Genomic DNA, 17,889 nt, shown 5'->3' on the forward strand with positions numbered 1-17,889 from the left:
AATGGTGTGGCTGGCTCGAGGGGCTGACTGGCCTACTCCTGCTCAGAGTTCTTATGTTCAAAGAGATCATGGCTGATTTGTGACCTCACTCCATGCCATTGTAATATACTTGGTTGGCAAAAGTCTACCAATCTCACATTTAAAATTAACAATTGACCTAGCGTCAAATGCCATTTGTGGAAGAGAGTTGTGAACCTTTACCACTCTTTGCTTATAGATATGTTACCGAGTTGCACTCCTGAAAGCCTGACAACATTTGGGTTATGTTCCCTCATCTTAGATTCCCAAGCAGTAGGAATAGTTTTTCTCTCTATCCACTCTGTCAGATTAGTTTAAACATGATGTGGAGGTGGTGGTGTGGGACTGAGATGGACAAAGTCAAAAATTACACGACACTGGGTTATAATCCAAAGGTGTCCCCGATGTATTCTCTCTCACTTAGCTGCCTGAGGCAGGAGCAGCACTCCAAAAGCTTGCGGTCTCAAATAAGCCTATTGGACTATAACCCAATGTCATGTGATTTTAGAGATGAGTTTAATATCTTATAAAACTTCAAATCCCAGGAAAAGTGAGGACTGTAGATGCTGGAGATCAGAGTCGGAAAGTCTGGCGCTGGAAAAGCACAGCTGATCAGGCGGCATCTGAGGGGCAGGAGAGTCAACATTTTGGGCATTACACCAGAAGCGTTGACTCTCCTGCTCCTTGGATGCTGCCTGACCTGTTGGGCTTTTCCAGTGCCACACTTTTCGACTTCAAGTCACACTGTAACCTATTTCATTCCATGCAGTGCAACACTGGTCTGTGCAGTTCCTCATCATAAATCACTGGCTGGAGTCCAGATATCATTCTGCAAAATCTACACTGCACCCCCTTTGAGTCTTTCCTCCCTAAGATACAATATTCATAACAACACACAGAACTCCAGGTGTGAAGTAACTAGAGTTGGATATGATTTGTAAATTTGAGGTGTTGAGATACTAAGAATCAGAGTCAGAAAGTGTGGTGCTGGAAAAGCACCGCATGTCAGGCAGCATCTGAGGGGGCAGGAGAATCAACGTTTTGAGCATAAGCCCTTCACCCCGAAACATCGACTCTCCTGCTCCTCGGACGCTACCTGACCTGCTGTGCTTTTCCAGCACCACACTTTTTGACTCTGATCTCCAGCATCTGCCGTTCTCACTTTCTCCTAGACTAAGAAACAGCATAACCAGCAAGAATAAAGGTAATTGGTGTGCAAAGTTTAATGAGGATGAAGATGCAGTCTGGATGGAGACTGGTAAGGGTAAAATTATGGTTTATGGAGAATACAATATGAGAGGCTGACCTCTGATATCAGTGGGATATCACGGGGATAATTGAGTGTGTACATAGAACATAACGGCGCAGTACAGGCCCTTCAGCCCTCGATGTTGCGCTGACCTATCATACCAATCTGAAGCCCATCTAACCTACACTATTTCATGTACGTCCATATGCCTGTCCAATGACGACTTAAATGTACTTAAAGTTGGCAAATCTACTACCGTTGCAGGCAAAGCATTCCATACCCTTACTATTCTCTGAGTAAAGAAACTACCTCTGACATCTGTCCTATATCCATCACCTCTCAATTTAAAGCTATGCTCCCTCGTGCTCGCCGTCACCATACTTGGAAAAAGGCTCTCCCTGTCCACCCTATCTAACCCTCCGATTATCTTATACGTCTCTATTAAGTCATCTTTTAACCTTCTTCTCTCTAATGAAAACAGCCTCAAGTCCCTCAGCTTTTCCTCATAAGACCTTCCCTCCATACCAGGCAACATCCTAGTAAATCTCCTCTGTACCCTTTCCAAAGCTTCCACATCCTTCTTATAATGCAGTGACCAGAACTGTACACAAAACTACAAGTGCAGCCGCACCAGAGTTTTGTACAGCTGCAGCATAACTTCATGGTTCCGGAACTTGATCCCTCTATTAATAAAAGCTAAAACACTGTATGCCTTCTTAACAACCCTGTCAACCTTGGTGGCAACTTTCAAGAATCTGTGTACATGGACACCGAGATCTCTCTGCTCATCTACACTACCAAGAACCTTACCAGTAGCCCAGTACTTTGCATTCCGGTTACTCTGACCAAAGTGAATCACCTCACACTTGTCCGCATTAAACTCCATTTGCCACCTCTCAGCCCAGCTCTGCAGCTTATCTATATCTCTCTGTAACCTACAACATCCTTCATCACTATCCACAACTCCACCGACCTTAGTGTCATCTGCAAATTTACTAACCCACCCTTCTACGCCCTCATCCAGGTCGTTTATAAAAATGACGAACAGCAGTGGACCCAACACCGACCCTTGCAGTACACCACTAGTAACTGGACTCCAGGATGAACATTTCCCATCAACCACTACCCTCTGTCTTCTTTCAGCAAGCCAATTACTGATCCAAACTGCTATATCTCCCACAATCCCATTCCTCCGCATTTTGTACAATAGCCTACTGTGGGGAACCTTATCGAATGTCTTGCTGAAATCCATATACACCACATCAACCGGTTTACTCTCATCTACCTGTTTGGTCATCTTCTCAAAGAACTCAATAAGGTTTTAGATTAGATTAGATTAGATTACTTACAGTGTGGAAACAGGCCCTTCGGCCCAACAAGTCCACACCGCCCCGCCGAAGCGCAACCCAACCATACCCCTACATTTACCCCTTACCTAACACTACGGGCAATTTAGCGTGGCCAATTCGCCTGACCCTGCACATCTTTGGACTGTGGGAGGAAACCGGAGCACCCGGAGGAAACCCACGCAGACACGGGGAGAACGTGCAAACTCCACACAGTCAGTCGCCTGAGTCGGGAATTGAACCCAGGTCTCTGGCGCTGTGAGGCAGCAGTGCTAACCACTGTGCCACCGTGCCGCCCTTGTGAGGCTCGACCTACTCTTCACAAAACCATGCTGACTATCCCTAATCAAATTATTCTTTTCTAGATGATTATAAATACTATCTCTTATAACCTTTTCCAACAGCTGAAGTAAGACTCACTCGTCTATAATTACCAGGGTTGTCTCTACTCCCCTTCTTGAACAGGGGAACCACATTTGCTATCCTCCAGTCTTCTGGCACTATTCCTGGAGGCAATGATGATTTAAAGATCGGCAATTGCCAAAGGCTCGGCAATCTTGTCCCTGGCTTCCCAGAGGATCCTAGGATAAATCCCATCTGGCCCAGGGGACTTATCTATTTTCACACTCTGCAGGATTTCTAATACCTCTTCCTTGTGAACCTCAATCCCACCTAGTCTAGTAGCCTGTATCTCAGTATTCTCCTCGACAACATTGTCGTTTTCTAGAGTGAATACTGTCAAAAAATATTCATTTAGTGCTTCCCCTATCTCCTCTGACTCCACACACAACTTCCCACTACCATCCTTGATTGGCCCTAATCTTACTCTCATCATTCTTTTATTCCTTAAATACCGATAGAAAGCCTTAGGGTTTACCCTGATCCTATCCGCCAACAACTTCTCATGTCTCCTCCTGGCTCTTCTGAGCTCTCTCTTTAGGTCTTTCCTGGCTAACTTGTAACCCTCAAGTGCCCTAACTGAGCCTTCACATCTCATCCTAACATAAGCCTTCTTCTTCTTCTTGACCAGAGATTCTACTTCCTTCATAAACCATGGCTCCTGTGCTCTACAGCTTCCTCCCTGCCTGGCAGGTACATACTTATCGTAAGACACAGAGGAGCTTTTCCTTGAATAAGCTCCACATTTATAATGTGCCCATTCCCTGCAGTTTCCTTTCCCATCCTATGCTTCCTAAATTTTGCCCAATTGCATCATAATTGCCTTTCTCCCAGCTGTAACACTTGCCCGGTGGTATACACCTATCCCTTTCTATCACTAAAGTAAACATAACAGAATTGTGATCACTATCACCAAAGTGTTCACCTACTTCCAAGTCTAACACCTGGCTGGGCTCATTACCCAGTACCAAATCTAATGTGGCTTTGCCCCTTGTTGGCCTGTCTACATACTGTGTCAGGAAGCCCTCCTGCACACACTGGACAAAAACTGACCCATCTATAGTACTTGTACTATAGTGTTACCAGTCAATATTTGGAAAGTTGAAGTCCCCCATGACAACTACCCTGTCTCTCTCACTCCTATCGAGAATCATCTTTACTATCCTTTCCTCTACATCTCTGGAACTATTCAGAGGTCTATAGAAAACTCCCAACAGGGTGACCTCTCCTTTCCTGTTTCTAACCTCAGCCCATACTACCTCAGTTGACGAGTCCCCAAACATCCTTTCTGCAACTGTAATTCTGTCCTTGACCAACAATGCCACACCTCCCCCTCTTTTACCATCTTCTCTGTTCTTACTGAAACATCTAAATCCTGGAACCTGCAACAACCATTCCTGTCCATGCTCTATCCATGTAAGTAAGAGTTTCAGGGACAAATGAAATGAAGGAAAGCTAGTGATGGACAATGTTAAATCGGCAAAAGTAAGTAATGGTGTCAGTATCTGTCGTAAAGTTAGCTGCAGCATGACCTTGTGTATGACTCCACCATATATCATCTTCCATTTGCCTTTTTGATTACTCACAGTCCCTGCCTACCATATCATTAAAGTCTAATGGGGATCAGATGGTTTACAGCCTACCTTGGTACACACTTGTACAAATCACACCGTAAATTGCAGCTAGATCTAGCTTTTTGGCCATTTCTTCAATCTTGTCCCCTTCCTCTGATTCCATTCTTCAACCCAGCCACCATTCCCAAATAGGAGTGTAAAGCCATCAGATATATTAGTAGAATTAGGCCATTCAGCCCATTAAGTGTATTCCACCATTCGATCATGGCTGATATATTTCTCAATTGCATTCTCCCTGTAGCCCTTGTTCCCCTTACTAATCAAGAACCTATTTACTCTGTGTCTGAAACACATTTATTGATTCAGGCCTCCAAACCCTCTGTGGCAATGAGTTCCACAGATTCCCCACCCTCTGGCTGAAAACATTCCTCCACATCTCAGTTCTAAAGGGTCACCCCTTCACCCTGATGCTGTGCCCTTGGGTCCTAGTCTGTCCTACTAGGGGAAATATCTTCTCCATGCCCACTCTGTCCAGGCCCCTCAGTATTCTGTATGTTTCAATCAGATCCCCCTTATCCTTCTAAACTCCATTATGTACAGACCTGGAGTTCTCAACCATTCCTTGTATGACAAGCCCTTCATCCTGGGATCTTTTTTGGGAACTTCCTCTGGACCCCTTCCAATGCCAGCAAATCCTTCCCCAGATATAGAGCTCGCAATGATGCCAACTGGTGATGGGAAGTGATGGCCTCGTGGCATTATTGCTGGTCTATTGATCCAGAGACCCAGGTAATATTCTGGGGACTGGGTTCAAATCCCACCATGGTAGATGGTGGAATTTGAATATATTAACAATCTGAAAATAGAGCCTAATGATGACTATCAATCCATTGTCGATTGTCAAGAAAAACCCATTTCCTTCCATAGACAAGAAAATTATCATCCTTACCTGGTATGGACTGCATGTGACTCTAGACCCACAGCAATGTTGTTGACTTTTAACTGCCCTCTGGGCAATTAGGGTTGGGCAATATGTGCTGGCCTAGCTAGTGACACCTACATTCCATGCGTGAAGAATTGAAAAGAAAGACTGTTCACAATGTGATATCCTGAGGTGACTCCACATCCATTTCATCCCATTTGCCATCAAAGCTCTCATATACACTTTCTATCATCCCTCTGTTTCACACTGGTCAACCTATCGTTCTCAATCTTCTATAAACTTTAATCTCTCTAACACTCCCTACTGGATCGTATCCATTGTTAATCTTGATATTTATCTGTTCTTTCACTTGGTATATCATATGACTTCTGCCATCACTGACCTATGCTTGCTCTTTGACCCCCAATATCTTAAATTTACAACTTTCATCTAAAGCTTTCAACACCATTTTTCTCCTCCCGATGTTATTCGCTTCCCGAACTTTCCAATTCTCTGTGTAGGGTCTCCTGTCTTTCCCTCTTATTCCCCTTACCCTTAGCCATCTCTAGTCCCTTGGACCTTATCAGCTGAAATTCCCTGTCCCTAGTGACCTTACCCCTTTATTAAGTTTCTTTATTAAATTTTCTGTAAAAAAAATGCGCACATAGCCATGTCTTTTGTTGCTCCTCCCGACCTTTCCTTTCTTGACTCATCTCATTTTCTCAATGCATCTGTGAGGCGTTTTTTAACATGTTTTTATCTTAAAAGTGAAATATAAGTGCAAGATTTTGGTCTTGTTACATTTTAGTAGGCTAGTTATGTAACAACATGCGGATGGCAAGCAATAAGCCTTGTGCTAATCCTTCACTGCTTTTGCTTTTATTGAAAAATCGGATCAAAGAAGGTGGTGTGAAAACAGATATTTTCACCCAATGAGTAGCTAGCATCTGGAATGCACTGCCTGGAAATGTGGTGGGGACAAGTTCAATTGAAGTGTTCAAGAGGGGCTTTGGATGATTGCTTTTGGACAGAAATCGTGTGCAGGGAGATAGGGGAAGAGCAGGAGATTGGCACTGGGCATAGAAATAGTGCAGCTATGATGGGCCAAATGGTCTTCTTCTGTGTCATAACAGTTCTGTGATTCTGTGAGCAGAGTGGGAGGCAAGCTGTAGCTAATCAGGAATTGGTGATTGTATGATGCCAGCCTTGTCTATTAAAGTAAAATGATGGAACAGTAAAGGAACAGAAAGATTGAAGCAGACAAAGGCAACTTGGGACAGCACAAGAGGTTTATGAGACAGTTCTCAATATTATGAATGGATTCTATAGTTTCATAGGCCTTGCAGTAAGGATGCTGTTTCTTTTCTAGGTACCTGGAGGTGGAGAGTAGCGGCCATCGGAATGAAGTCCGTTTTCACTATCGATCTGGCAGCCATCAGTCTCACACAGAGGTCTTCCCATATGCTTTGGCCGATGGGCAATGGCATCGTGTTGCCCTGGTCATTAGCGCATCCCACTTGATTTTATATGTGGACTGTAACAAGTAAGTAAATGAGGAAAGCAATTGTGGCAAGTGGCAATGCTCATTCTGCATCTGTATGGTGAAGTGCAGGGCCACCAAATCCCAACAGTGATAGCTATTGTTCTGAGATTCATAGAGTCAAAGGGATGTACAGCACGGAAGCAGGCCCTCGGTCCAACTCATCCATGCTGACCAGATATTCCAACCTAATCTAGTCCCATTTACCAGCACTTGGCCCATATCCATCTAAACCCTTCCTATTCATATACCTTTCCAGATGCCTTTTAAATGTTGTCATTGTGCTAGCCTCCACCACTTCCTCTGGCAGCTCATTCCATACACACACCACCCTCTGTGCGACAAAGTTGCCCCTTAGGTCCCTTCTAAATTTTTCCCCTCTCACTCTATGCCCTCTAGTTCTGGACTCCCTGACCCCAGTGAAAAGACCTTTTCTATTTACTCTATCCATGCCCCTCATGAGTTTGTAAAACCTCTATAAGGTCACCTCTCAGCCTCCGATGCTCCAGGAAAAACAGCCCCAGTCTATTCAGCCTCTCCCTATAGCTGAAATCCTCTTGAAAGTGAATGGGCAATTTGTTCAATTTAAAAGATTTCTTTCCTGTCTTGGCCAAACATGCACATTGTTACAGATTATCTGCTTTCCCTTAAATTAGATAATTGAATTAGAATGGAAAGAATAAATTCAAATTACCCAACCACAATTACTATAATGGCTTGCAGCAGTGTATTTTATTATGATATACATTAAACTATTCGCAAAACAGTCTACTTCATAAACCTGTGAAGGACATCCCACTTGTGGAGATAGAACATGCTTGTCATTTTTTGTTGTTTGAGTTTGACCCTGAGTAATGGCTCATTTCTTGTCCATTCTTAGTTGCTCTGTGAAAATGAATTTTCTCTTAACCTCTGCTTGCTTTGTGTTAATGAAGTTACCTAGGTGGTGTTAGGACTTTGAGCCAGAGTTAAAAATCACACAACACCAGGATTATAGTCAAACAGGTTTATTTGAAAATTCAAGCTTTCGGAGCGCTGCTCCTTCATCAGCTAGCCAGTGGGGCAGGATCATAGGACACAGAATTTATGGTAAAAGATCAAAGTGTCATGCAACTGATGCAATATTTTGAACAAACCTGGATTACAGTTAAGTCTTTAATTACTTAGAATGGGGATACAGGTTTCGAGTGATTAATTTGTAACTGTCAGAACTTCTTTCAAGTCACTTTCCCGAGAAAACATAAGATTTTATCAGTATGATAAAAAGATGACATTTCAAGTGTGAGGTTAGAGTCTGTCTGTATCCCAACCTTGATTCAAACTGGTTCTACTTCCAAAGTAGGAGTTTATAAAATGTCACATGGACTGCCTGCCTACAGAATGTGTGCTTTTTGAGCAAAATTGAATGTATCTGCAAATACAAATTTGATGTTGTGTGATTTTTAACTTGGCCCACCCCAGACAAACACCAACAACTCCACATCACATCTTTGAGTCAGGAATGGCAGTATTTGTTCACATCACGCTGGTATCAGTTGGCTCAGTTGGCTGGATAACTGGTTTTCAATATGGGGTGTTGCCAATGGCATGGGCTCGATTCCTGCACTGTTACCATGAAGGCCTTGCCTTCTCAACCTCATCCGTCACCTGAGACCTGGTGACCCTCAGGTTAAACCACCACCAGTTGTCTCTCTCTGAAGGTGCTATGGGGGATTTGCCTTTTATGTGACGAATTCCCAGCCTATCCAGCCTCTCCCTATAACTCAAACCATACAATCCTGAAAAGAGCCTGGTAAATCTTTTTTCTGAACTCTCTATAATTTAATAACATCCTTCCTTTAGCAGGGTGACCAGAACTGCACACAGTAATCCAAAAGTAGCCGCATCAATATCCTGTACAACCTCAACATGATCTCTTAACTCCTGTACTCAATGGTCTGTGTAATGAATGCAAGCATATCAAATGCCTTCTTAACCACCTTGACTACTGCTGATGCAAATTTCAAAGAACTATGTACCTGAACCCATGGGTCTCTCTGTTCTACAACACCACCCAGGGCCTGCCCTTGTTTGTTTTACCAAAATACATTACCTCACACTTATCCAAATTAAACTTCATCTATCACTCTTCAACCCATTGGCCCAATTGAACAAGATCCCTTTGTAATCCTAGATAATCTTCTTCACTGTCCATTATACCACCAATTTTGGTGTCATCTGCAAACTTACTAACCATGCTTTCTCTGCTCTCATTAAATCATTTATATAAATGACAAGCCTATGACCAGCACCTATCCCTGCAGGACACCCCTGGTCGCATGCCTTCAGTCTGAAAAATAACCCTCTGCCACCACTATCTGTTTACCACCAAGCTAATTTTATATCCAATTGACAAAGTCACCCTGAATCCCGTGTGATCTAACTTTACTAATTGTCAAAGGCATTACAAAGATCCGTGTAGACAATATCTACTGCTCTGCCCTCATCAATCCTTTTGGTTATGTCCTCAAAAAACTCCACCAAGTTTGTGAGACATGATTTCCCATACACAAAGTCATGCTGATTATACCTCATTAGTCCTAACCCCTCCAAATGCATGTAAACCCTATCTCTCAGAATCCCCTCAAACAATTTACCCACCACTGATGTCAGACTCACAGGTTCTTCTTATGGTCTTTCTTAAATAAAGGCACAACATTAGCCAGCGTCCAGTCATCTGGCACGTGGCTATAGGTAATACCAATACCTCTGTTAGGGGCCCCACAACTTCAACCCTAACTTCCCACAATGTCCTGGGATACTCTAGATCAGGTCCTGGTGATTTATCTATCTTTTATGTTTTCTAAGACCACCAGCACCACCTCTTCTGTAATGTGAACTGTTTTTAAAGCATCAATGTTTATTTCCTTGAGTTCCCTAGCCTCCATTTCTTACACCACAGTAAAAACTGAAGTGAAATATTTGTTTAGTACCTCCCAAATTCTGTAGTTCCACACATAGATGATCTCGTTGATCTTCAACGGGCCCTATTTTCTCCCTAGTTACTCTCCCTAGTCACATGAACTTACTGTTCTTTTTGAAATAAGCTTGACAAATTAGCTCAATGATTTTATAGCCAAATTCGAATTCTTAAAAACATTTTAAAAATGTATGAAATATTAAAATATGGCCTTCCTCCAAACTTCTCAATTTTTTATAAAATGCTTTTGGTCCTTTTCATCTTTTAAAATGTCATCCTGCCAACAACACTGACCTAGTTCCTGCCATCAGTAATAGTTAGCTCAGAAATGGTGAGTCAATGTGAAACTTAAAAAGCATTCTTAAAAAATATTGAAAAAATTCTCAGAGTTTGAAAAAAAAAGGCTGAGGAATCTGGGCCATTTTAAATGGAAAACAGACAAATCAAAAAGCACCCAACAGCAATTTTGCTTTTTAAAAATATAATTATGGAAGTCTTTGTGCGACTCAATGTGATTTTTGCTTTCTCCAGTGATTGGAGGATTAATGGGTTGTAAAGTCCAGTCGGGTGAGCCTTCTTGGAGGTTTTCCTCCTTTGCTGGTGAACAAGCTTCCATTAACTCACTTTGACATTAGGAGCTAGGTACTTTGGTGTACCCCGTTTGGGTGTGTTTTTGTCTACAGCAGGGCATGTAAAATATGTTGAGTGGCCAGCACATCATAGTCCCATCCACTCTGGACTTCTCCCATAATACGGAGATGGGGCTTGGTTGTGGGGTTGGGAAAGGCACCCATGGAGCTGCCTGACTTTAGGCTTATTAAGATCCATATCGATTGTATACAGCCGGGGTGGAGGGGGCAAGACTCATCCCCACCCCCCCAAAATGGTCATCCCTCTCTACTTTCCTTCCCGTAAGCCAACTAAAACTTGACTTTCTTCCTGATGAAGGTCTCATGCCCAAAACATCGACTCTCCTGCAACTTGGATGCTGACTGACTTGCAGTGCTTTTCCAGCGTCGTATTTTTCGACTCCTCCCCCCCGCACCCCCCACAATTCAGCTTCCCTTCCTCCACTCCCATTTCTCAGCCTTTCTTGCTCTAAAAGACCAGGATGTACATGTTCAGGTTACCATGCGCTTCATCCAGGGACTTCCCTATGGTCCCAGCCTATGCCCTGTTACAATTTGATGTTGCTGGGACTGCTGCATTTGCTGGGCATTGATCAGGAAGTCCAACCTCAGCCTGTTGAGCCCACCCTGAATGTGTTATTGCTGCAGTGCTGGACGTTCTGAAAGTCAATCCATTTGGGATCATCAGAGAGGTTGTGAGCAGCCTATTTCCCTCTCTAATCCCAACCAGAGTCTCAGAATAGAGACGCTTCAAGAAAAGTCATCTCTGACATGGACGTGCACCATCAGGGAAGAAGTTAGGAGAAACTTTCCACGACAGGCTTGACAGATTTCCATCCTCACTGTGCAGCGGCTGTACTCTGGAGGCATGGTTAATGAATGGCAGCTTGCTAATAATGTTAATGTGGCTTGTCCAGAGGGCCAGACTAATCCTGTGAAAACATAACCATATCTAACTCCTTGTCAAAACTGGGTTCTGAAGAAATTGAAACGTTAACCCTGTTTCTCTCTCCACTGCTACAGCCAGACCTGCTGAGTTTCTCCAGTAATTCACTGTATGTGTTTCAGACTTCCAACACACACAATAGTTTGCTTTTATCACACTGAGAATGATTGCATCACGGTAATATTGCTAAATTATTAATCCAGACACCCAAACGTTGTGGTTAGGGACACAGGTTTGAATCCCACTGCGGCAGATACTGGAATTTGAATTCAATAATAATCTGGAACTAAGAGTCTAATGATGACCATGAAACTATTATAAGAAAAAATATCCGCCTCACTAATTTCCTTAAGGGAAGGAAGCTACCATCCTTACCTGGTGTGGCCTACACATTACTCCAGACCCACAACAATGTGGTTGACTCTTAACTACCCTCTGGGCAATTAGGAATAGGCAATAAATTCTGGCCTAGCCAGTGAATCTCACATCCAGTGAATGAATGTTAAAGAAGAAACATTATTGTTTTAAGGTAAGGCCTACCATACACAGAGTAAGGGGTGGAGTCTGCCTCACTCTCCTGTTCTTACTTTCTATGGCAGCTGATACATCTCTGTTTACTCTCTTGCACCCCCCTCCTCCCCCACTCACCCCCCACTCTGGCAAATTCTCAGCTACACTAAGGGGGTCCTTGGTGACATTTCCATGACCAAGCACTCACTAGCTCCAGGTGACTCTTATCATGTGTCCAATAGATTAACAAAGCACTTCCACTTTCTAGATGAAGCCTTCAGAGAGTTTGTGAAATAATCTCTGGGTGGTGTATATGAAAGCTTGTTAAAATTCCCAAAAGATCTCCTGAATTGTTTCAAAAGTATTCACAGAAAAATAGAAAATTGGTGCAGGAGTAGGCCATTCAGCCCATTGAACCATCCTGTATGATCATGGCTGATCGTTCCAACTCAGTATTCAGCTCCTGCTTTCTTCCCATATCCTTTATTTCTTTTTATCCCTAAGGCCTATACCTAAGTCCTTCTTGAAAATCACCTTCTACAAACCTCCAGCAACAAATAAATAATAAAAAGTGATTAACTTTTCAGAAAGGTTCAAGATCTCAGCACCATCTGGCTGCTCCTATTCAGCTGTCTGCTATTGGGAGAGGGTGATGGCGCGAGTGCCAGCTATCAAATGCCATCTGAGCTCTTTAATGAATGCTGCCACATAAGTTAATTAATAAGTGCTCTCCTAATGATCCTCTGGGTTCATGCTTCATCTCCTTTACCAATATGGTGTCCTGAGGTGACTTTTCAGTTTCCATGGCGCAAGTTTCCTTGGCCAGCTTCTTTAATGTTTCAAGTATGTCCAGAAAATCAAATCTAATCTCATAAGAATATGACTCTCTTAACCATAGACGCACCAGGACTTACAAATCATTTACACATTCCTGTTGAAGGGCTTATGCCTGAAACATCGACTGTCCTGCTCCTTGGATGCTGCCTGACGCTCTGTGCTTTTACAGCGCCACACTTTTGACTCTGATCTGCACTCCTCACTTTCTCCCAGGATTTAAAAATCACTCTAATAACACATTACATATGGACTTCATGGTTTTTTTTCTGTTTGTAGGATTTATGAACGAGTTATTGAAAGGCCCAGTATGGACATTCCAATTGGCTCAACATTTTGGTTAGGACAAAGGAACAATGTTCATGGCCTTTTCAAGGTGAGTGACTACATAATGTTACAGTTGCTTTATTCTTTCATTTTACAGCAACACACTTTCATTAATGGATAGTGGTCTATTATTTCAAAGTGTACATCCCCATTCAGAATTATTTTTGTGTCAAACACATTGAAGTTTGAACACTGTTGACACTGTGATCTAGATATGGTAGCCATTACAGAGACATCGCTGCAGATGGATGTGAATTGATTCATTATGTGTCATCTCTTGAAGTGTCATCAGTGATAGCGGGAAGAGTCATCAAGCCACTTAGGAAGCACAGAGAACAAAGAAAAGATGGAGAGGTGGCTCTGTTAGTGAATGATAGAGAATATAGAAGGATGACCCAAGTTTTGGACACCAGGATATGGAAGTAGTTTTGACAAGGATGAGAAATGATTCAGGCAAAAAGTCACCTGAGGGAGTGGGGTACTTAACAGTAACTATACAATAAAGTCACGCATAAAGAAGAAAATAATGAAAGCTTGTCAGAAGGACATGACAATAATCATGGGAAATTTTAATCCATCTATCAATTGGAAAGTCTGACAGGCAAACGTACCTTAGATGAGGAGTTCATAGGAGGACAGTATGTACTGAAGCTGACCATTGTAGGTTAGACCAGACTTAGTATTATGCAAGAAGGTAGGATTACTTAATTAATTATTGCATATTGAAGGCACCCCTGGGTAGCAGTGACCATAATATGATGGAATTTTGCATTCAGTTTGAGAGAGAGTGGACTGGATCTAGGACTATTTCCTTGAAATTAAATACGAGTAATTATGAGCATGAAAATAGAACTGTCTGAAGTGATTTTGCAAATTAGGTCAAAGGATCAGTTAATAGAAATGTAGTGAGACAATTAGAATTAGCTTTATTGTCACATGTGCTCAAATGATTACAGTAAAAAGTGGCAAGTGGCCACTATGGCGCCATCTGAGGAACAAAGATCCCTTGGTATAGCTTTCTCGGTTACACTTATTGGAAAAATAGAGAAGTAAAAAAGTCCAGCATTGCAGATTTAGAAATAAATTATTAAACAGAAGAGAAAAGTGTTCAGAATGATTGCCTTCTGTCTCAGTTCATGTTGGCCTAGCCTCCAGCCCACACTGGGTCTTGACTGCAGACCACGCCTGGCTTCGCCTCAGGGTTTACGAGGATGGAGATCGTTCTGGAAATACCTTGAGACCGGAAGTCCACATTGAGTCCATGCCATGTCAGGCTGAGAGGCCGTCACATAGTGCCAAAGACCACCACACTGGGCCGCTGGGAGATAGCCACGCCAGGCTGAGTAATCGCTGCTCTGGCTGGGAGTTCGAGGCCGAGAAGAGTGAAGAGGAGGAAGAACAAAACAAAAGAGAAATAAAAAGAGAGGGAAAAGAAAGAAAAGAATGCACAGAACTAACATATTCCAACAATTGATGGTTAACTGGAATATTAAACGTGGTATCAAACTTAAAGAGAAAGCATGTAATTATGCAACAACATGTAGCGAGTCAGAAAATTGATCAGAGTATACAAAACAGCAAAGAATGATAAAAAAACGAAACTTAGAGTACAAGAGAAACTAACCAAAATAATAAAAATGGATTGTAAGAGTTCCTATAAATATTTAAAATAAACCAGTTAAGAGATGAACAATGGTCTTTTGTTCAGAACAGTGGGCCTGTATAAATTCCTGATTTTATTCCTGATGAAGGGCTTTTGCCCAAAACGTCGATTTTGCTGCTCCTTGGATGCTGCCTGAACTGCTGTGCTCTTCCAGCACCACTAATCCTGTATAAATTGGCCTCTCAGCCTGACATGGCATGGACTCAATGCTGACTTCCGGTCTCAAGGTATTTCCAGAATGATCTCCATCCTCGTAAACCCTGAGGTGAAGCCAGGTGTAGTCTGCAGTCAAGTGGCTTGGTCTACATGAACTTCATCTTAGGATCTTAAAATTTATTGCTAGATAGCTGATGCATTGGTTTCGATTTTGCAAAAATCCCTTGATTCAGGGATGGTCCCATTAGATTGAAAGATAGCAATTCAAAGGAGAAAGGAGACAGAAAGCAAGAACTATAGACCACTTAGCTTAGCATCTACCATAGGGAAAATATTAGAAGCGATTAGTTAAGTGAAAAGTATTATTAAGTGAAAGTTGTTACAACAGGGGAATTAAAATAAATCAAACATATCTTTGATTTTGAGAAAGGGAAATCATGTTTAACCAAACTATTGGAGTCCTTTGAGAAGGTAGCCCATCTTGTGGATTGGGGGAACCAGCTGATGTACTGTACTTAGATTAGCAGAAAGCAATTGACAAAGTGTTAATTTGAAGGTTATCACAGAAGTTAAAATCACATTGTATAGTGGATGGCATATTAGCACGGATAGAAGATTGGTTGGCTAACAGCATCATGTAGTCATACAGCACAGAAACAGAGCCTTCTGTTCAACCAGTCCATGCTGAACATAATCGCAAACTAAACTAGTCCCACCTGCCTGCTCCTGGCCTATATCACTCCAAACATTTCTTATTCATGTACTTATCCAAATATCTTTGAAATGTGTAACAGTATCCACATGCAGCATTTCCTCTGTATGTTCACTCCACACACAAACCACCCTTTGTGTAAAAGATTGCCCCTCATGTCTTTTATAAACTTTCTTCGCGCACCTTAAAAATATGCGCTCTAGTCTTGAAATCCCTCACTCTAGGGAAAAGACATCTGCCATTCACCTTATCTATAGCCCTCATAATTTTTTAAACCCCCCCCCCCCCCCAACCTCCTACATTCCAGTGAAAAAGTCCCAATCTGTCCAGCGTCCCCTTATTAACTCAAACCTTCTATACCCAGCAACGTCCTGGTAAATCTCTTCTGAACCCTCTCCAACTTAATGACATCCTTCTTATAACAATGCAACTGGAACTGGACACAATACTCCAGAAGAGGCCTCAGAAGGCAGGGAACAGTCAGAAATGGATATTTTGCATGTTAGAATCCTCACAGTGTGGAAGCAGACCATTCGGCCCATCATGTCCACACCAACCCTTTGAAGAGCATCCCACCCAGGCCCATTCCACCTAACCTGATTCCTTGTAATCCTGCATTTCCCCTGACTAATCCACCTAACTTGCACATCCCTAGGCACTATGTGTAATTTAGCATGGCCAATCCTGCACATCTTTGGATTGTGGGAGGAAATCGGAGCACCGGGAGAAAACCCATGCAGACATGGGGAGAATGTGCAAACTCCACAGAGACAGTCACCAAAGGGTGGAATCAAACCCGGGTCCCTGGTGCTGTGAGGTACCAGTGTTAACCACTGAGGCACTGTGCTGCCCACAGTTGGTAGCATATAATGAGTAGTGTGCTACAGGGATTAGTAATGACACCTCAACTGTGTACAATTTATACATACAGGGCCAGAAAATATTGTTGCTAAATTTGCTGATGTTACAAAGACAGGTAGGAAAGTAAACTGTGAAGAGGACAAAAAGGTATAGATTTGGTAAGTGAGTGGGATGAGTATAATGTGGGAAAATGTGAAATTTTACTTTTTGGTAGGAAGAATAAAAAGTTAGCAAATTTTATAAATAGCAATACATTGTGGAACATTGCAATGCAGCAGGATTTGGGTGCTCTCATGCATGAATCATAAAGGTTTAGTATGAAGTCCAGCAAATAATTAACTGGAAGGCTACGGAACATCATCACTTATTGTGAGGGAGTTGAGTACAAAGGTGGGGAGGTTATGTTTCAGTTATCTGGGGCATTCATGATACATATCAATATTGATCACCTTATTCGAGGAAGGGTGTAAATGCATTGTGGGTAGTTCAGAGGAGTGTTTAAACTCACACAACACCAGGTTGCAGTCCAACAGGTTTATTTAGAAGCACTCGCTCCGAAAGCTAGTGCTTTCTCCTTTTCTAACTTGGTGTTGTGTGATTTTTAACTTTGTCGACCCCAATCCAACACCAGGTCCTCTACATCAGAGGAATGTTTACCCAGACCAACATTTGGAATGAGTGGATTGTCTTATGAGGAAAGGTTCAACAGGCTAGGCTTGTATCTGCTGGAGTTTAGAATGTAAGAAGAGATTTGTTTTGAACGTATAAAATCCTGTGAGGACTTGGCAGGGTGGACATGGAGAGGATGTTTCCTCTTACAGGAGAAGCTAGAGCCAGTTTAAAAATCAGGGGTCACTCATTTCAAACACAGATGAGTTGAATTTTTCTCACAGAGAGTCTTGAGTCTTTGGAACTCGCATCTGTAGTGATTGTAACGAGTGGACCTCATTGAATATGAGTTCCCTGATTGGGGCTGTTAATCTGGCCCAGTCAGGGAGCCTGGGGAGAACAGGGGTGTCAAGGTTCTGTTTCTGAGAGCTGGCTCTGAGGAAGCCAGACCCGTGTCAAGTGTGTGTGAATAAACAGCGACTTGGTGACAGGATGTTGGGCTCTGTGTGGCTATTCCAACATCTGAGAAAGAAGGTGGAAGCAGACTCCTTAAAACTTTTCAAGGCAGAGATAAATAGGTTCAGAGAAAGGGTTGCTGGACCTGATTTCTCTTCACAGATGCTGCCAGACCTGCT

General features: G+C 42.6%; 1 protein-coding gene across 3 annotated transcripts in view; it reads left to right on the forward strand.

The window, feature by feature from the left end:
- LOC140458014 (protein kinase C-binding protein NELL2-like) overlaps positions 1-17,889 on the forward strand; it is a 375,163-nt gene that overhangs the window by 46,510 nt on the left and 310,764 nt on the right. For all 3 annotated transcript variants that reach the window (XM_072551970.1, XM_072551972.1, XM_072551971.1), the window contains 2 exons: positions 6,878-7,051; positions 13,206-13,302. In XM_072551970.1, coding sequence (XP_072408071.1) covers positions 6,878-7,051; positions 13,206-13,302 — 271 coding nt within the window. The remainder of the gene's footprint in view (positions 1-6,877; positions 7,052-13,205; positions 13,303-17,889) is intronic.

Source organism: Chiloscyllium punctatum, chromosome 32 (genome assembly GCF_047496795.1).
Source record: "Chiloscyllium punctatum isolate Juve2018m chromosome 32, sChiPun1.3, whole genome shotgun sequence".
NCBI classification, from domain to species: domain Eukaryota; kingdom Metazoa; phylum Chordata; class Chondrichthyes; order Orectolobiformes; family Hemiscylliidae; genus Chiloscyllium; species Chiloscyllium punctatum.